The sequence below is a fragment of the Heloderma suspectum genome, chromosome 12, assembly GCF_057233095.1.
Source record: "Heloderma suspectum isolate Gila_16-S chromosome 12, 16-S_ref, whole genome shotgun sequence".
Classification (NCBI taxonomy): domain Eukaryota; kingdom Metazoa; phylum Chordata; class Lepidosauria; order Squamata; family Helodermatidae; genus Heloderma; species Heloderma suspectum.
Genome location: NC_139469.1, coordinates 34,453,171 through 34,473,954, shown reverse-complemented (window position 1 = coordinate 34,473,954; position 20,784 = coordinate 34,453,171). Strand labels below are relative to the sequence as shown.

General features: G+C 48.9%; 1 protein-coding gene across 1 annotated transcript in view; it reads right to left on the bottom strand.

The window, feature by feature from the left end:
• Window positions 1-854: 854 nt before the first annotated feature.
• RAB26 (RAB26, member RAS oncogene family) overlaps window positions 855-20,784 on the bottom strand; it is a 198,848-nt gene continuing 178,918 nt past the window's right edge. The window contains exons 6-10 of the mRNA XM_084819037.1: window positions 10,019-10,084; window positions 9,660-9,716; window positions 8,094-8,170; window positions 1,841-3,193; window positions 855-1,367 (exon numbers count right to left, since the gene is read on the bottom strand). Of these exons, the coding sequence (XP_084675163.1) occupies window positions 3,091-3,193; window positions 8,094-8,170; window positions 9,660-9,716; window positions 10,019-10,084 (303 nt within the window). The 3' untranslated portion in view covers window positions 855-1,367; window positions 1,841-3,090. The remainder of the gene's footprint in view (window positions 1,368-1,840; window positions 3,194-8,093; window positions 8,171-9,659; window positions 9,717-10,018; window positions 10,085-20,784) is intronic.

Sequence of the window (20,784 nt, the reverse complement as noted above, 5' to 3'; positions counted from 1 at the left end):
ACTTTTCCCCCAGAAAACCCACATTGGCTTTGCTAAGAGCAGCCTTGGATTGGCTAACCTGGAAGTTTATCATGGTGTACTGACAACATGCTATGGCTCTCTAGTCCTGAGCGGGCGGTGTTTTCTCTCTAGAACATCTTTGTTAATGTATTTAAACTACTTGTATACTGCTTCATATCCTAAGATCTCTGGAAGTGTTTTACATTAAAAATGCATAAAAAGGTAAAGGTGTCCCCAACCAGTCGTGTCCGACTCTAGGGTGTGGTGCTCATCTCCATTTCTAAGCCGAAGAGCCAGCGCTGTCCGAAGACACTTCTGTGGTCATGTGGCCGGCATGACTGAACACCGAGGTGCATGGAACGCTGTTACCTTTCCCGCCGAAGCGGTACCTGTTTATCTACTTGCAATTTCTTGCTTTCGAACTGCTAGGTTGGCAGGAGCTGGGACTGAAGATGGGAGCTCACTCCGTTACGCGGCACTCGGGTCTCGAACTGCTGTCCTGCCGACCTTCCGGTCTGCAGTTCAGCGTCTTAACCACTAAGCCACCTTACAATATAACATGTTCCTTCCATGTGCCTTTGCTAGGCACAAAGCAAGTTAAAACCCCAGCCTTAAGCTCTGGGGCAAGCCAAGGTTCTCTTTAATTTGGTTTAGGAGGAGATGGAAGCTCAAATTCTCATTCTAATTGGAGGGGAAAGCTGCAATAGTAAAAAAAAAAAAATGTGCAGAATATTTAAATATAAGGCTACATTTAAATAGGTTAGCACTAGTAAGGAAGGGATGCAAGTATCTAGCAAGAGGTTTGCTTTGCTTTCTGAAGGCTTTAAACACTTCGAGAGACAGGCAAGCATCATTAAAAAAAAATCTTTTATTTAAGAGGAACAAAAAAGCTATAAACAGCCAGCAATTTCTTAGTACATAAATAACACTGTCTTGAAGGTACTTAGGAATTGGACAGGCCTCTGTTGCTAGTTGGCAGTAAAAGCCCATGTAGAAAACATACTGGGTCCTGTGGAGAGGCAGTACTGGAGTCCATGCTTCTATTGTAAAATGGAGGTTGCAGAAGCCAAGCTGCCAATACAGGGGTTGGTGTCGGGAGCCAGCAAGCGGGTTGCCTTCCTAAGGTACAGCACAAAACTGGCCTGATGCTACACGCCCAGTATAACTGGTTTCCCCCGGCACGTGGATGTGCAAGTGACTGTTAACGTTTATAGAGGGCTGAACACACACCATGCAAACTGGCTTTGATAGAAGATGTTCTTCCTTAAAAAACAGTTGAGGGTGCAATCCTGTGCATGTTTAGACAGAAAGAAGTCCTACAACTCCTGGCCTTTCCCAGCCAGCCATGCCAGAGACGGATTTTGCTCCTCACCCCTTCCAGTCTGTTCCACTGAGCAGCAAGCTTGCTCCTCTCTGCATATAGTCATCACTGACTTCGGTTTCCTGTTGATATGCCGGCTGGGGAATGCTGGGAGTTGTAGGACTTCTTTCTGTCTAAACATGTACAGGATTGCACCCTTAGTTGGGGGATGATGAGAAAATCCAGACTAGAGCCTTGGTGAAGATAATCCTTTTAAATTTTAAAAAATCAGATGTGCAAACACAAAGAAACCTACACTTCAGGGAGAAAGCACGACAGTTAACTTAGATATGTAAATATGCTATTCAGACTCCTGCCCTGTAGGCTACACCAGCTCCCTCACTGCATACCAACAGGAAACTGAAGTCAGTGATGCAGTGACTGCATAGAGGAGGCATAGAGCCTCCTCTAGGCAAAGGAGCAAGTTTGCTGCTCAGTGGAACAGACTGAAAGGGGTGAGGAGCAAAATCTGTCTCGCGCAAACAAGGATTGCCCCCGGAAGATTTCACACACCACTCAGGGGCTTCCTGCATACATCCCTTTACTTTTTCCTGCTGCCATTCACTCTGATGGGGAAAAGTGACGTGCTACATGTTTGCAGTCCCACTGCCAGCAAAGGAAATAAGTGCATTCAGGGGAACGGCTTTAGCTCAGCCTACTTCCTGCTGTGCTAGTTTTTCCCCTAGCTGCAGTCTGTGGTATTATCCACTCTTTCTTACTCTGCTTGCTTGCATGTGGACAGTCACCAAATGAAACCTGCTAGAATTTTTATGCAAGGCATCAGCTGTTTGAGAGAGACCCTCCATCCATATCCAAGAACAGCCACAGAAAGATAGTTATTCAGTCAAGGGGTAGGAGACAAAGTGCATTAAAAATACAGTTATTTCAAACATATAAAATCAACTTTCTTTGAATTACACTTCTCTACAAAAACTCAAAACACACCCAAAGCATTTGTGCTCAAGGATTAACCAGTAAGATTCCCTGTAGTGAGAGAACCAAGTGTAAAATAGATGGGGTTTTTTTTCTTCTATCCCAGACTGAGCATGGCTAGCAAAAGACAGCAGAGTATAGCAATTTTCCTCTTCCTTGCATGGATGATCAGAAGCGGTGTTTGGCGAACACCTGTCAAATGTCACCAACATCTTGGTAAGCCTTCTGGACCGTTTAAAGTCTAAAAGGGTAGAAGTACCAGGTTGGTACTTACTGCGGCAATGACGATAATCTGAAGTTCAAGTCCCAAACAATAGTTGCTGCCAACAAACCAACCCACAGCAGTGTGGAAGGGGCAGGGAGCATGATCCACCACGACTGTCTTCTGTGAGCACCTCGGAAATGCACAGTCGTTGCACAGGTGCCCATGCAAATTCCCACAACCCCCATTCATTTTAGTGGCATTCATGCTGGGAGTTTTCCTTGCAAGGTGCACAAAGCTCTCCTACCCCAACCAGTGGCCCAGTTTCAGTTCATAATTCACCTACACCCCAACTGATTTTTAAAAACAACTTTGCCATACTTGGCTGCCTGGAAAGAAGCGACCAAGCCCCATCTGCTTCTTCCAAGCTTTCACATGTCCCATTTCACCTGGACAAACAGACAAGGCACAAAGAAGAAGCATGTAGTTTCTGCACGGAGGAAGCGGGAGAGTGGCACACATTGATTCAGCAGGGTACGTGGGATGCTTGTCACAAGGGGTGCAACCTGGATGACAACACAGGAGCCAGGTGTGTTTACGATCTGCAGCACCCTGCACCTTTCACCTCCTTCTTGACATAGTCATGGAGTTTAAACCGGGGCTCATTGGGCAGTTTCATGGATCTGTGCTTCAGCTCCCTGCAAATAAAACAGAGGGTTTGATGAATAGTCTCCTAAGCGTTACTGCAGGCCTGTAATTAGCCACTTGCCTGTTCACCTGTGGCAAGCAAAAACTGCTTTGCGCTTCGCAAACTGCTAACGCACACAGCAGATTACTGGTAAAACCTCTCAGTGGGCTATTTGCTTTTGTGGATGTGCAAGATTGCTTTATTTTGTTCGGACCAAAAGTTCATACCGATGTACAACCAGTTTGGAAAGAGGCACCATTTAGACTGATAGTTTAATTCTGCCCATTCCCCTCCATGTTGTCATCAAACAGGAGCAGCACAGAACGCCTGGAATCATTTTTGCATTTCTAAAGTATATTTTTCAGTGGTGACTGGTGAGGATTGGAGTTGGTGGGGCTAATTTCTCCCTTCTGCATGCGCCTAATACATCCAGGGTGTATGTGTGTGTGAGCGTACACACTTTTGGATAAGCACTGTATGCCAAACAGAAGCCTTTTGGAGTATTTTTCAAGCCTTAATCTGCCGCTTCTCTAGCAAATGACACCTGATAAAGTTGCTTCTTGCCTCATTATCACACTAGATCTGATATTTATCCCCTGCTTAATTGCATTTTGTAAACAAAGTTAGGCAGCCTGAGACTTGGCTATAACATAACTTTGGGGCTCTTAAATCCCTCAAAAGTTGAATTAGGGACGCCCCTTGCATTAAAGATTCAAAGGCATAGTGTCTGCATGAACTTAGTAGGTAGCCAACCTGGTATCGCTTAACTCCATCTCCCCAACTAACCTATTTCAGAGGGCAATTCCATGTCCTTTAGACAGCATCTGGGGGAGATAGGATTTTTCAGTTTCCCTGCCCCTTCCCCCTCGCAGCTGGGGCGGAGGGAACCACACTGCTGCTGCCACCTCTGTGCTCATAGCACGGAGGGGTGAAAACAGGGTGTTCCTGAGGGCGGTGATGGGAGGAGACCCCGGAAGCTGTTTTAGACAGCTTCCGATGTGGGCTCCAGCCCTGCTCCCGCCCCCTCACAGAAGCTGCACTTTGCAGTGCACTTAGCTGCACTAAGGCAAAGAGCAGGGCAGCTGCCGCACAGAGGGAATCCTCTCCTCCGTGCTGCTTCTGCCCTGCACTGGATAGGCGGGCACCTCTGACTTCAGGGGAGGAGGTTTGGAGGTGCCTGTCTATCTCTTTTGTGATAGCACAGTATTCATGGTTTTTCCTCACTTAAAGAAAGCACAACCTATTCTTGGTCTACTCCTACCCTGGCTTAATCATCGAAACATGACTTTGGAGGGGAGTGTGTATGTTTGTTTTGTTGGAGGGATTCGGGCCACGAGTACCTTAACCTGAACCCGAAGGGTTAACATGTACCTGAGCCAGGTGGGGGGGGGGTCTCTGGGAGATCGTATTGTCCTTTCCTTGTCTCCTCCCCCTACTCTCCTCTTCCTCTTCCTCCTTTCTCCTGCAAGGGAGGCTGGCCATGAGGCTGACCTCAGCCAACTTTCCTCCAGATGTAAGCCTGTTATACCTCAAGTAAAGTCTGTTTGTAACCCACCGCTCGAGTGTGTTGTGTCTACATCCGTAGCTATTGGCGGGGGGCTGATTCGGACTTCATGTTTTGCTTCACCCGCCCCACCCCCCAAATGGGCAGCCTGTTCATTGTTCTCCCTGCTCATACTCCAAGCCTTTCAGCATGAGGGTGACGGGAGGCCAGTCATGGTCACAGCCTAGCCACAGGGCCATTATGTCCGCCACTTGGAGCTCATTTGCGGGAAGAGACACAAACCTGAACACCCAAACCTGCTAGGCCAGGCCTACCCTGGACACCAACCGGAGCAAAGCCTCTTGCAAGCAGCAAAGCAAAGGGAGGGGGAGCCTGCTCTTTGGAACTGTGTCTTTTCTTCCTACCATGGCAGTGGGTTCCTGTATGGCCAGCCACCCTCACAGGAAACAGTCAGCCAACTTGAGGGAAGAGCATAGCTTCCATAGCATCGCTTCCAAATCCCGGGAAGTACTAGTTCCCCTCTACTCAGCACTGGTTAGGCCTCATCTGGAGTACTGTGTCCAGTTCCGGGCACCGCACTTTAAGAAGGATGCAGACAAACTGGAGAGGGTTCAGAGGAGGGCAACAAAGATGATCAGGGGACTGGAAACAAAGCCCTATGGGGAGAGACAGAAAGAACTGGGCATGTTTAGCCTGGAGAAGAGAAGACTGAGGGGAGATAGGATAGCGCTCTTCAAGGACTTGAGAGGTTGTCCCAGAGAGGAAGGCCAGGATCTCTTCTCGATCATCCCAGAGTGCAGGACATGGAATACTGGGCTCAAGTGGCAGGAAGCCAGATTCCGGCTGAACATCAGGAAAAACTTCCTGACTGTTAGAGCAATACGACAATGGAACCAATGACCCAGGGAGGCGGTGGGCTCTCCCACACTGGGGGCGTTCAAGACGAGGCTGGACAGCCGCCTGTCAGGGATGCTCTGACTTGGATTCCTGCACTGAGCAGGGGGTTGGACGCGATGGCCTTGTAGGCCCCTTCCAACCCTACTATTATTCTGTGATCCAAGATGTATCCAAGGGGCTGGGCCGACCCCACACAAATTGCCGTAGAACTCCTGGCAGCCTGAGCAGCAATTGGCTGAAACCTTTGCCAGTTTCCTCAGAAGAGGAGCCCAAAAGGGGGGTGGGGAGTAATTGGTCCCTCCCTCACCTGAGAAAACTGGCTGGGAAACTGCCAGCAGGAGAGAAGGCAGAATGCAAGGCCAACCCAAGCCCAGGGACACGCTCGAGAAGCAGTGGGACTGGACCACCAAAAGAAAGCCAAGGTGAATTAGTCCATGACCTCGCACAAGGCGTGCCGGGAGTGTGGGTGCAACTGCGCTGGCTTCAAAAGGGAAGGAGAAAGGTCTGCATGGAAAGGGAATAGCTGGAGGACCGCCAAGCTTCCTAGGCCGTCCTCTGATCTGTGCTGACCCTCCTTCCAATGCTAGACCGATATCCTTAGGGTTGCTGACCTCACTTCCCCCTTCCTCCTTCTTCATGCTCTTGCCTCTCAGAGAGGAGACATCTCTTTGGGTCTCCCTCCATCTTGAGCTGGGGACCCTCCGATACAACTTGCATTTCCCGCAATATATGCAGGCTTTCTTATTCCTTTGACCCAGAGTCTCCGGTGCGATTCATCCTTCAGCTAGGATTCCACACCACTCATCCCTTGCCAGGTTCTCGCTGTTCTGCCAGCAAGTCACACAGAAATATTTAATTGAATAATTCAATGCAACTGAATCTTTATTAGGTTCTTTCTTTCTTGGCTGGGCCCCGCTTGCCCTTAAGGGGGAGCAGCCACCGAGTTGTTCCCAGCCCAGCCTGGGGCCAATCTAAACGGAAACGCTTTGTGACGCTATTTGGCCAAAACCCACATTTTCGCAGATTCAAATTAGCTCTTTCCACAGTACACACAGTGCTGTATCCCTCCACTTTTGCGGTGTATACGGGAACTGAAGCCGTGGGTTTTTTTGGGAGGGGGGAGTCCTGCCACAAGTAGAAATGAGCGTCAGCAATTGCATAGGTGTGGGGCAGCCAACGAGCAGAGGCTTGCTCCCCCTCCCTCATGTGGTCAACAAAGTGCAATGGAGGACTTGCTTATGAGTAGACATTCATGACAAAACCCCCCCCCCCACACACACACACACATTTCTGAGGCAGGTAGGCAGGCAGCTGCCACTGCCGCCTGGAGACTGAGCAGAATGAGCAGGAGTGCAAGAGGTGCTGAGAGCACAGAGCCAGCAAGGAGGGAGAGTGACTATTAACTGCCCAATCAACAGGCTTCCCCTCCCTCAAACAAACACGGGCTCAATGAAGTGCTTCTGAATACATGTTCATGAAAATCATGCACCCTGGCAATCACCCTGTCTTAGCTGTGCAGCTTCGAATCAACAGGCATCCACCATTTCTCAGCTGTGCTCCTTCGTAGCTAGCTGCACAGTTTCAAAACAGCAAGGCTGGCTTCCTCCCCCCACCCCCACCCCCTGCCCAAGGCCCAGTGGCTATTTAAAGTGAGAGGCAACGACTGAGCCAACGTTTCTCAGCTGTGCTGCTTTGTAGCTGCACAGCTTCGAAACAGCAAGGCTGGCAAAGTGACCCTGTAGGCGATAAGTTACTTCTGGGTAGACATGTTTATCCCTCTGCTCTCCCCACGTCCACGCTACTTTCCCTTCTGCCAATCAGCGCTGCTTCCACCAACCCGTGCCAAAGCCAGCGGAGGTCACATGGACCCCCACACTGTGCTGAAGCCACTGTGACAGGAACATCTGACACAAAATTAGCTTTAAAAAAGGGCAAGAAACAGCGGGCTAGCTATGGAGAGCAGCATGTGTCATCTGACACTATCAATTTGGGGGTCGAGTAGAACCGGAGTAAAAGCCCCAAGTAGACAGGGCCCTGGAGATGCCAAGGACTGAACCCAGGGCCTTCAGCATGCAAAGCAGGGGCTCCACCTAGGTATGTACAGATTTCATTAAATCTGGTCCATCTGTGTTTCGCGGATTGTCAGGCATCTTTCATTCCATTGTTTTGCTCATTGGCAGAATCAAATTTTTTTTGTATGGATGTGCGAGAGTTTAATTCCACTTGTGCATTGTCAAGCTCAGGAATGCTGGTGAATATCAGGTACTGGGACGCAGCTGAGGGATAGGGCTATTGCCTTGAAGCCCCTGCTTGTGGGCTTCTTGGAGACAACCAGATGCTGAACCAGACAGAACTTGGTCTGGTCCTGCAGGGCTCTTCTTAGATCCTTACCTTCTTCACCCCCTCCCTCCACTCGGTCTGAGTAATCCAAATGGCACCAGGAAGCAGTGACCCTGCAGAGCCTCTAGTTCCATGTGACTTCAGCAAGAAATCAAAATGAAGAACTTACTTGGCAATGGCCGTGAATGCTAAGTCAACATTCAATCCAGTCTTGGCACTGGTCTCCATAAAGGGCACTCCGTATTCCTGCTCAAAGAGAGAGGAGAGGGGGAGAGAGAGAGAGAGAGAAAGACGAAATGGTATGCAGTGCCCACCTCTACCCTATATTGCCTCTTTCTACGTAGGAAATCTAGAGGCTTGCATCACTGTTATTGAACTATGGCTATCAAGTTACACTTGCTGAGACAAGCAACATATACTCTTGTTCGGGGTGAGAATTGCCCATGGATTGATGGTCCTAACAAATAAGTTATCCGCATTGAAGAGGCTCCCCCCTAAACCCCACAATGAATCTCAGTTGCAGCGGGGTCTGTACTTTGCCACGCTGATAAGTTTCTGAAGAAAGCTGGAGCAGAAGGAAGTGCTTGGACTGAATCGGGTGGAATTATTTTGTTTCCTGATATTCTTGAAGTTACTGAAGACACACTACTACCACACAAGCTTGTTTCCTGCCTTATGTGGTTAACTGCATGACACTGGAGGAGATTTACACGTGCCCACAGGCACGGCAATGAATGCACTTGACAAACTGAACTGAGTTTGTTATGAGAGTTTTCTTATGCAGCTATTAAAGGACCAGTGGATGTCTACCTGATACCCATAAAAGCAAATCCAAAGGAAAAAGATGTATAATGTAAGTCATAGTGAGGACAGAATCACATCAAAGGATGAATTTTGGGGATACGTATATTTCTAAAATGTAACTGATTCTACAACAGACTTATATGACTTGCTCCCGTCTTTTTATGTGTCTGGATCTGCATTATTTATGAAAGGTGGAAATCAAATATCCCCATATCTATCTCTGCTGATTAACTCCAATCTATTTGATAGTCATGATGATATGCCCATTGGTTTCCTTAACCATGAAAACATGGGATGACACCATATTCACTCTTCTAAGTACCATATTTCATGAAATACAGATTTCGAAAATGGTCATCTGATCCTCTTCCAGTTCCAATGCTTTGTGGGAATTTTGGGGAAGACTTCTCAATGAGGACAACTTTCCTCCCAAAGATTATCTATCAATAGACATTCCTACATGAGGGCTATTTATTTGTCCTTTTGCTGGCCAAAAGGCATTACATGGGACAGAATATGCAGACAGGCAGCATTAAAAACAAAGAGCAACAAATCTAGATGTATACATCACTGTAGACTAACACTTTTTATCCATGTGCTATGACTCCAGTGTGAATACAAAGTAATACTTTGAGTGCAGGCAAGACTGTATTCTGCAATTCCAAGTGAATGCAAAAAAAGCACAGAATGAAGTATGGGATGCAGAATTATGTGTAGGTGTTACATTTTGTTTTGAAAAGATACATAGCTCTTATGGCTGTGATGATAAAACTGGAAGTGTGTGTGCAATGCTGTGTGTATTCTGTGTGTATATGGACTAAATTCCCTTAAAGTGCCTGGCTTATACAGCTTGCTGAAGTTAGTCTCTCTCAGAGCAGAATTTCAACTAACTTTAGTGAAGATGACACACAATGCTAGGTGGTTCCCATACCTTGGCTAATTTCTCCCCATCTTCTCGTTTCACCACTCGTTCCTGAGTCGAGTCCACCTAGAAGCGACAGGAAGACAACAGCAGTTTGCAGCAGAAATGAATTCCTGGACTGCATGGATGGCACTGGTCTCACAATCAGTGATGTCTCCAGTGTGGCTGAGCCGGGCGGCACCAGACTGGGTCACCAACACATGAGTGCTTTGAGCTGTTGGAGGGCCATCTACTCCCTCTGAAATCATGCCTCTTGCAGTGAAAAAGCATCTGCAACCATCCCCATCCCTCTTTCTCTCACAAATGGCTTCTATTACCACGGAGCATCTGGTGTATTCTGCTGTCACATCAGAAGCTAGACTGCTCACCTTGTTTCCCAGCAACATAAGGACTACATCTTGCTTGGCATATTCATGGATCTCTGTCAGCCAAGCCTAGCAAAGAAAAGAAAAAAGACCTCAAAAGGTGATCACAAGAGCAAAAACTAGAAACCAGAAGGACAGCTGGAGGCCTTAAGCCTGTTCTGAGTCACTTAAGGAAACTTCCCAGAAAACCATACAGTGGGGAAACATATAATAGAGCTGGAAATGGCCCCTCAAATGGGGAGACTAAAAGTCTCGCTGTAGTCATGGAGCCCCATCCTTATGAATCAAGTTTTACACTGTCAAACATTTAGGCACAGGGCTTAAAATGGGGCGGTGTCTAGCTGCACAACACATAAATGTCTTTGCACAGTTCAACTGCCACAGCTTCTCCCAATGAATCCCAGGGGTCGTTGTTTGGTGAGGATGCTGAGGGTTCTTTAGGTTGACTGAAAAGCACAGGGAAGGAAGCAGCTGATTGACCAGAAAGGACAAATGCCGTAGGCTCGGACTTCACAGTGGCAGACTTGAGAGTACACGTTCACCCAGAATGTCATGGCCAGACTGCTGACTGGGCCAGTTACAGAGCGCACGCGACTCCCTCGCTATAACAGCTTTCCTGGCTACCAGTCTGCTTCTGGGCACAATTCAAAATGCTGGTTATGACCTATAAAGCCCTATAGAGCTTGGAACTAGGCTACGTGAAAGACCACCTCCTCCCATACAAGCTTGCCTGGGTCTTAAGATCCTTGGGGGAGGCCCTTCTCTCAGTCCCACCACCAACCACGGCACATGGGGTGGGGACACGAGAGAGGGCCTTCTCAGTGGCCGCTCCCGGGCTCTGGAACTCCCTGCCATGGAGCAGTTCCAAAGGTTGGCCCCCTTTCGGTTGTCCTTCTGCCAGCAGGCAAAGAGGTTTTTATTTAGGCAGGCCTTTGGCATGTAAGCTGGACGGTTGCTGACCGGGTTTTTAATTCGTTGGGTGCTACTTGTTTTGTATATTGTTGTGTTTTAGGGTTTTTTAAATTTGCTTTTATAATATGTTTTAATTAAAGGTTTGTTAATCTGGATCTTATTGTTAGCCACCTTGAGCGCCATTTTGGGGATGGGAAATTAAAATCCATTCTTTGATATCATAGTTTTGTGCACAAGTCTCAAACCAACTTCTCTGAAATTGTACATACGGATGTAGATAATGTACGATGATTGAAGAACTCAAAGCAGGCAGATACAGAATTCCATGGCCTATTTCACCAGCAGATCCTTATCGAGAATATGGCTTCCCTCATGATACAATTTTTAGGAGACTGGGAAGAAATGCGCAAGACGTGCGGTGTGCAAAACCCAAGCTGCTGCAGTACTACGTTTCTGAAGGAATGGCAATGGTTCGGTCCAGATGTTGTTCATCTGGCAGATGTAAATGCATGTTCTTATATAGTTGTATCCATTTCTGGAGCAGGACTTGGTAAAAAGCTTAAATGTCAGGCCTTTGGGTCATTATCCATATGCAACTGTTTGGAACAAGGTCCATGATGACTCAGCAAATGATCTGAAGGCCTCTGAGCCAAACCCAAACATCTTAAACATGAGCTTTCTACATAAACCCTGCTGTGAAGGTTGACAGAGATGCAGGACATAAGGCTGAGTTGCCAGAGGAGGGGCCTGCTTCACGTGCCGAAGGTCCCAGGTTCGATCCCTGGCATCTCCAGGTAGGGCTGGAAAAATTCCTGCCTGAAACGCTGGAGAGCTGTTCTCAGTCCATGTCGACAATACTGGGCTAGACGGATCAATGGTCTCACTCCGTCCAAGGGAGCGCCCTACGTTCCTAGAGTCTGTGGCAACCACCGCTTTGCCACTTACTTCCTGCTGGCGAGCTCCAGTCCAAGGATCAGCCAGCTCCAAGGCAGGTTGTCTTCCGTTGTGTTCCCTGTTTACTGCCTTTTTTGCTCAACCAAGAAGCCCCAGATGCCTTCACCTTCGCACACCAGGAAGGTGCCCAAGCTCCTTGTTCAGTCTGGTGGCCCTGCTTTGCCCCTTTCCTGGCGCAACAAGATCCAGTGCCTGCAGCCCTCCCCCACCCACTACAGTGACCTGACAACAAGTCCAGTTGACCCCAGATGCTTGCCACATTCTCCAGAACTCATTCACTTCTAGGCCAGGCAGTCTATCTGAGGGGGCCTGATTTGCTACAGGATAGTAGCAGATAATAAAATAAAGAAAAGATTGTGCAGCCATCAATCAGGCCTGTTTTGGTGCAGGACAGTGTGGGCACGGTTACTGAGTAGGCATCTTCAGATGCTGCGATTCTCGGAATAGCGGCGGCTCAGATGGAGGGGGATTCATGTTTTCACTTCCCGGAATGTTATAGTAACACCCAGCTTTGCGATTTAAGTACAATTGCATCCCCGTAATGAGATTCAAAATCTAAATGGGCTGTTTTCTGTCTGGAGAGAGCTGCGTGGGCCACACGTGCATTACCATGTGATGAGCCATTAGGAAAGCCATTTCTCCTGCACTGGCTTTAAGAGGCTGGAATTAAAGTCTTGCCCTCACAAAACACAGCGTGGGCAGGAAGGGAGAAAACAAATGGCTTTAAAAGAAAAGAGGAAAACCGCCCTCAGCTCCAGTCAACCACAGTCCCAGTTCTGGTTTCGCCCAGAACTTGTCCGAATCAGCAACCCCCCCCCCCCCTCGCCAGGGCTTGGACACCAACCTCTTCCCAGGACAGCTGGAGAGCTGGCAAAGAGCAGTCAGGCCCCTGAAAGGCACAGCACTCTCTGGGGATTTCCACCCCACGTTGCTGCAGGCAGCCCTTTCCAGGGGCCTTTTGCCAGGCAAAAAGGTTCACATTCTCCACTTCCAGAATGAAATTTTAAAGTTTGGTTTGTTTATTTGAAATAAGCTTTGGGCAGTGGAAAAGACTAGTTGTAGAGAACGCGAGCAGTAAATTATGAATCTACAGTTCAGACTGCTCTCAGCCTCCAATTTGTAATTTGCAATAATGCCAGCGGCCTACCTTACTGGGTGGTTACGAGCATTGTGGAGATCACGTGTGGGAAGCGCTTTGAGCACTTGGGAAAATCACTGCCAAACGTCCCTGGCCTCACCTCAGTGCTGGCATGGGGGCTTGCTGAGCCCATGTTCCCTTAGCCCCTGGCCATCCCCCTCTCCAGATAAGAGGGGGGGAAGTTGGCCTGTCTGCACCTCCGGTACCTCCTGCTGCACCCTGAGCTCCGGCTCTTTGCCAGAGCCACAGAAGAGTCCTCTGTAGCCTGCACCTGCCAGGCCTGACGTGCTCTCTGGGCCATCGTGCACACTCCCTCCCAGCCCCCTGTGAGACTTCCAGGCCTTGTAGGGGACATGGCCCCTTTGCTCCCGAGACTGAGGCGTGACTCCCAGCTCTTCCGGCTCCTTTGCCCTTTTGCTCCATTGCTGGGCCAACAGGCATGATGTTGCTTGCCAGCCAAGGACGCACGTGCCTTCTGCCTCCTTGCGCTGCTCCTCGACGGCGGCAGAGCCTCACAACGTGGGGTCCTCTCCTGGGCATAAATATTATGAACCGATTAAACCAGAGTCTCCACTTCTGTGATGGGCTGCCTCCTTTGTCGAATTGGGTGTCCATGCCAGTTCATTTTCGGTGTGAGCTGCTCTGTAGTACATGATCACTAGCACTATAGTGATCTCCGTGATCTTGAATCTTCCAAGGAGAGCCAACCTGGGATGTTACTGGGTAACACCCCAGTAAGGTGGCCCACTAGTGTTACTGCAAATTACGAACTGGAGGCTGAGAGAACAGTGGCTTGCCTAAGGCAGGCCTGGGAATGTTCCAGACTGGGCCGTTGCCACACCCTAGTAATGCACTCCTGTGCCTGCCTCCTCAGGAGTAAGTCCCATGCGTTTCAATGGGACTTACTCCCAGGCAGGTAAACAGACAGGACTGCAGTCTAAGGCAGCCTTCCCAGATGGGCTAGATGACCACTGCCATTCAGCACATCTGGAGAGTACCAGGTTTGGGAAGGCCCGGCTAAGGCAATGTTTGTTTCCTAAGGAAGATTTTACCAGTTCCTGAATCTGGCCCACACAGGATCTTCCCAGCCCCTCCTTGAAACTTCCAGTTTTCATTAAGAAAAGCAAAAGCAGATATTTATCCCTTGTACTTAGAGAGATGCAGGTAAGGCAGTCATTCTACCCAGCTGTTGTACCTGCTGCTCCAAGTATTTCTTCAAACAAGGTGTAATTAAATTGGACACCAGATCAGGTGCTCTTAAAACAGCATGGTAGGATTGGGCACATTCATGTAGAGCAGGGGTGCTGAACTTCAGGCCGGTGGGCCAGATCCAGCCTGCCTGGAATCCCAGTCCAGCTCACCAGGGCCCCTTCCAAGGGCCCCCCCTTCCCCCCTCCTGCCCTCCCTGATTGTTTGGTGTTTCCCTGGTTTGCGCACATTTTTTCCATTCTAAAGGTGGGGGCCATTTCCCCCTAGCCAGTGTCAACTCCCTGCTCCTTCACCTCCCTGCTCCTACACCGCTGCAACAGTAGCCTGCCTGGCCTTGGGAAGGGCGTGTTCTCTCTGGCTCTCTGAAACAGCTGAGGCCTGGTTCCCTGGGAGGGTTTGGCACCCAGCCATGGGCTGTCTCTCCGGGAGGCCTGGACTTCAGGGAATCCAACGTGGATGGCTTCCCTTAAGTTCGTAGCTTGGGGGGGCTTCTTGACCTGACCCTGCTCCTGGCACCCCAGGTGGAGGTGACGGTGAGCAGTGCCTGTAATCAACTTTGGCTGCTATGGCAGCTACGCCCATTCCTAGAACACGTGGACCTGGTAATGGTGCTGCACATGCTGGTAACCTCTAGACTTGACTTCTGTGACACACCGTATTTTGGGCTGCTTGTCTATCTAGTTTGGAAACTCTGACTGGTACAAAATATGGCAGTCAGGTTGATCTCCGGGACACCCTGTGGAGACCAGATTACATCAGTTTTCAAATCTTTACACTGGCTGCCAATTTGTTTCCAGGCAAAATACGAAGTGCTGGTTCTGACCTTTAAGGCCTTACATGGTATAGGCCCAAGGAACCTCAGGGAGCACCTCCTCCCCTACGCCCCAGTCTGCCACCTCAGGTCCTCCAAGGGCTCTCTGCTGCGGCTGCCGAACGTGAGACTGGCAGCCACACACGAGAGGGCCTTTTCCTTGCCCCCCCCAGCTGCGGAATGACCTCCCCGTTGACACGCGCCTGCTTGTTGAAGGTTTTTAAACGGGAGTGAAAGACTCTATTTTTCCGGCAGGCTGTCCCCTTTCAGACCGCTCCTTGCTCTTTGTTGATTGTTATATACTGTTCTCATGCTGTCTTGTTTTTATTGTTTGGTTTCTTCTTAAATTGTTTGTAACTTTGCATGCTGCCTAGAGTATTTTGTATGTAGGCGGGTTATACATTTAACAACAACAACAACAACAACAACGGATGGAGGTGCCTCTCAGAAGGCTCAGCTCTTGGCAGGAAGAGCTTGATGCTCCAAGGCGCCAGATTAGATGGACCTGTGGCCCCACCCGCTGGAGCCTGTTGCATTTTCACCACTGGGCCCAAACCTGTGAAGAACTAGTTCAGCCCACGTCGCCCCCTCAAATGCAGCTCTCCAGCGCTGTTTTGTGTTTCCACACCACGCAAAGACGCTCCTCTCCAAGGGAGGTGGGCACACAGATCTATTTGTCCCAGATTGCTCTGGGGGCTGCCTCAGTCCTCTGGCTGTCCCCCGGCCTGATGACTGCGGTGTGTTGTGCCATAACACGTTAGGAAAAGAAACCCAGAAACCCCATTAGCGTGGAGGTGCTGATGGCAAGCTTGATAGGCCATCCAGACCGCTGCACCAACTAGGCAAATGCTCTCTTGGCAGTTGCCACCAAGGGGGTTTAATCAGAAGCAACCGGGCAGGGCGATTTTTTGTCGGGGCTTCGGAGAGAGCAGGAGGGGAGGCTTTGGAAGCAGGAGGGTTCTGATTCCTTCACTCTTGCTTCAGCACTCCAGGCCTCCGACCCCGCATCTCTCGGTGGTGGAGCAGAACATCACAGCCCTTCTAGGCCCCATTAACACCAACAAAGGATCTTGTGGCACTTGGAAGGCTGACACTTTTATTCTGGCTTTTTGTGGAATATAGCCCACTTCATCAGATGCATGGAGTATTATGGAGAGCTTCAGGTTTTTTATACAGTGCATACGGAGGTGAGGGAAGCTCAGAAGGAAAATCATACAGAGAGCGCAGATGGTGACAATTACATTATTGTTGCTTTCTGCACTGAATTTCCTTCTGACCTCTCTGTTTACAATTCTTCCCCCCAAACTCACCACCCGCACATATACTGTATAAAAACCCTGAAACTCTCCATGATATCCCATCGTCTGAGAAGTGGACTATAGTCTACAACAGTTTATGCCAGAATAAATGTGCTGGTCTTTAAGTTGCCACAAGGCTTTTTGCCGTGTTTGCTGCCCTAGATTGACACGGCTCCCCTCTAGAAATAATTCCCCATTAATCAGACTACAAAAGGGGCAGGCAACTGAAGGTTAAGGGCCAAATCCAGCCCCCCAAGACTTTTCATCTGGCATCCAGCATCAGTCCTGAGCCGCAGGCCTTCCCTCCTCTCCACACAAGACTGCTGTGCACTCCAGCCACCGCCTCCCAAACTGAGAAAAAGGCAACAGAGCTCTTGAGTCCTTTGTCCTGCAGTGCTAACAGTGAGAGAGGCTTGGGCAGAGCCCTTTGCCCTGAAAGGCAAAGCTGAAAGGAAGGGCTCTGGCACCATTCAAATGGGGTGGGGAGAATTAAAGGGCCCTTTGCATCGAAGCTCCCACGGAGGTGGGTCAGCGCCCAAAGCCGATGTGGCTGGCTGCCCCTTTAGCCCTCCCTCCATTGAAAGCACTGCATGTGGCTAAATATTTGTTGCCAAGTGAAGATCTAGAATGCCTCCCCACTCCCAGTTCAATGTTGTTCTCACAATCACGAAGAGGTGAGAATCCCTGCTTCCCCTCCAAGGGCTGAACAGAAAGATAGGGAGAATCTGCATGTTTAACACACCCTCAGCCACCCTAGGCGAAAGGGCATTAAAGAGTAGTAACTAACCATCATTAAGCAATTTTGAGTGTGGTGCACCTTGTTGTCATCACACACACACACACACACAGAGCTACTACCTTAACTTTCCCCTGGAAGCAGGAGGAGGTCTAGCCCCCTTCCACCCTTGGCTTCCTGTTCCTCCTCTGACCCCTATGCTTAAAAATCCCACTCATCTTCATCATCCCCTGCCACTCTTCTCGCCTTTGCCCCCAATCCCCAAAGTGTGTCATATGTGACTTCAATCATATGATTATAACGATGGCTGTTCATCAAGGATGTCTTTTCACTCTCTTTTTTCTTCCTTTCTTTACAAGTAGTTTGGGCTACTAAAAACTAAGCTAAACTAAAGCAGGGTATTTCAGCAGAAAAGGCTTGCTGGCCCACAGTATTTCCTGTACAATGTCTCGATTTAGGCACGAGGTGGTGCCAGAGAGACATTACTGTGGTGAGAAAAGGTTCTCGCCTGCAACATGCCTGAGAACAGAGGCTGACATCGCTGCAGCTGAGAGCTACTTCTCAGATGTTACAGTTCCCGATCTATTTTTTTTCGAAAAACCTAGGCGGGGGGGGGGGGGCACTTACTTTGATAACATTTGCAAGAAAGAGTTGAGATGCAGAAGTCCAATCTTCCATTTCCGCCTGGCTTTTAGCTCCTCTCCCTGGGCTGGACACTTGCATAAACGTTGATTACTCACAGAATCACTGAGTTGGAAGAGACCTCAAAGGAAATCCTCTACGACCCTACCATAATACAGCCTCTGCTTAAAAACCTGTATGGAAAAGAGTCTGCCTCTTTCTGAGGGAATCTGTTTCATTCTCTAACACCTTGCACTGTCAGGAAGGTCTTCCTGAAGCTTAGTCAAAATCCTTTCCTTGTCATTTAAACCCACTGGCTCAGGTCCAACCCGCTGGAGCATCAGAAGACATCTATGGGACAGCCCTTCAAATACTTGAAGATGGCTCCCCTATTGCCTCTTGTTTCTCCTCCAGGCTAAACATACCCAATGTCCCCAACTTCTCCTCATCAGGCCCCTCACCATCTTCATTGCCCCCTTCTAGACACTCCGTACACAGCCTCACAGGTCACTGGGAGAACTGCGTTGGAGGCAACAGGAAAACTCTGTCGGGGCTGATTCACACATACCCAGCTCACCATTTGATGCTGCAGTCGCCAAGCAATCCAATGTGCATGAATGAACCACGCACAGCAAGACCTGAGTTGAGCACACAAAGAAAAATCAACGAAATCGTTGTATGAATAGGAAGCCCAGGCAGAGTGATAGGAGAGTTGCTGCTGGTTAGACTAGAGTAGGCAATAGTGGGACAGATGGACTAATGGCCCTGACTCGGGACAGAATCACAGAATCACAGAATGGCAGGGCTGGAAGGGGCCCACAAGGCCATCGGGTCCAACCCCCGGCTCAGTGCAGGAATCCAAGCCAGAGCATCCCTGGCAGGCGGCTGTCCAGCCTCGTCTTGAACGCCTCCAGTGTGGAGAGTCCACCACCTCCCTAGGTCATTGGTTCCTTTGTCGTATTGCTCTAACAGTCAGGACGTTTTTCCTGATGTTCAGCCGGAATCTGGCTTCCTGTCACTTGAGCCCATTATTCCGTGTCCTGCACTCTGGGATGATCGAGAAGAGATCCTGGCCTATTTTCTGTGACAACCTTTCACGTACTTGAAGAGCGCTATCCTATCTCCCCTCAGTCTTCTCTTCTCAAGGCTAAACATGCCCAGTTCTTTCAGCCTCTCTTCATAGTGCTTTGTTTCCAGTCCTCTGATCATCTTTGTTGCCCTCCTCTGAACCCTCTCCAGTTTGTCTGCATCCTTCTTAAAGTGTGGTGCCCAGAACTGGACACAGTACTCCAGATGAGGCCTAACCAGTGCTGAGCAGAGGAGAACTAGTACTTCTCAGGATTTGGAAGCTATGCTTCTCTTAATGCAGCCCCAAAGAGCATTTGCCTTTTTTGCAGCCACATCACATTGTTGGCTCATATTCAGATGGTGATCGACAATAATTCCAAGATCTTTCTCACTTGTCGTGTTGTTGAGCCATGTATCCCCCATCTTGTAACTGTGCATTTGGTTTCTTTTTCCTAGGTGCAGAACTTGGCATTGATCCTATTAAATGTCATCCTGTTGTTTTCTGCCCAGCGCTCCAGTCTATCCAGATCACTTTGAATTTTGTTTCTGTCTTCCAAAGTATTAGCTATCCCGCCCAATTTGGTGTCATCTGCAAATTTGATCAGCATTCCCTGCACCTCCTCCTCCAAGTCATTAATAAAAATGTTGAAGAGCACTGGGCCCAGGACTGAGCCCTGCGGTACCCCACTCGTTACCTCTCCCCAGTTTGAGAAGGTCCCATTGATAAGCACTCTTTGAGTCCGATTCTGTAGCCAACTGTGGATCCACCGGATCGTTGTTTCATCTAGCCCACTTTGAGCTAGTTTGCTCATCAGGATATCATGGGGCACTTTGTCGAAAGCTTTGCTGAAGTCGAGGTATATGATGTCTACAGCATTCCCACAGTCTACAAGGGAGGTTACTTGATCAAAAAATGAGATCAGGTTTGTCTGGCAGGACTTGTTTTTGACAAATCCATGTTGGCTTCGAGTAATCACGGCATTGTTTTCAAGGTGCTTCCAGATGGATTGCTTTATCATCTGCTCCAGAATTTTCCCAGGGATTGATGTCAGACTGACTGGTCTGTAGTTCCCAGGTTCCTCCTTTTTACCCTTTTTGAAGATAGGGACAACGTTAGCCCTCCTCCAGTCATCTGGCACTTCACCCATCCTACATGATTTCTCAAAGAGAATAGACAGCGGTTCTGAGAGTTCTTCTGCCAGTTCCTTTATTACTCTAGGATGCAGTTCATCTGGCCCTGGAGATTTGAACTCATTCAAAGTAATTAGGTGTTCCTTGACCATATGCCTATCGATCTCAAGCTGCAATCCTGCCCCTTCAGCCTGCACTTCGCCTTTGCCAGGGGGGTCATAGACCCTCTTTTGGGATAAGGCAGCTTTGTAGATTCATTCTTGATCTTCGAGCTTGTGTTACACGAGGCTATTAATCTACTGTATCTACTTTCAGTTTCATTGCAGAATTGAGCTCTGAGCACTACACGGTTCGAGCACTACACTACTTGCTTTTCTGCTACATAACCTCTAGGCGGTGCTGTGGTATAGCAGAATAGGCAAAATACACAAGTGGAAAAAGTGGTTTCTTTCATGTTCACAAATAAATGCCGCATTAAATGCTCTACAAAAACCAGCCAAAAGTGCTTGTTCGACACAGAAGCAAAACTGGATGGTCACAACATGGTGTAAAGAACCTATAACCAACAGTGAGTAGGGAATGATAACCAGACAATAAATGCCTTGTGTAGAAAAGCCTGCCTTTTTGGTGAGTGTGTGCACGCACACACCCACCCTGCAATAAGACCCCTCAGAACAGAGTTTGAAAGCCATTACTCTAAGGCAGCCTCCCCCACCCTGGTGCTCTCCAGATGTGTCAGACTACATATTCCATCATCCCCAGCCAGCATGGCCAATCATGGAAGTTGTAGTCCAGCCCATCTGGAAGGCACCAGGTAGGGGGAATCCACTCTAAGGTTTACAAAACAGGATGTGGAGGAGCACAATAGGATGGCACAGGTGGGTCCAAGGG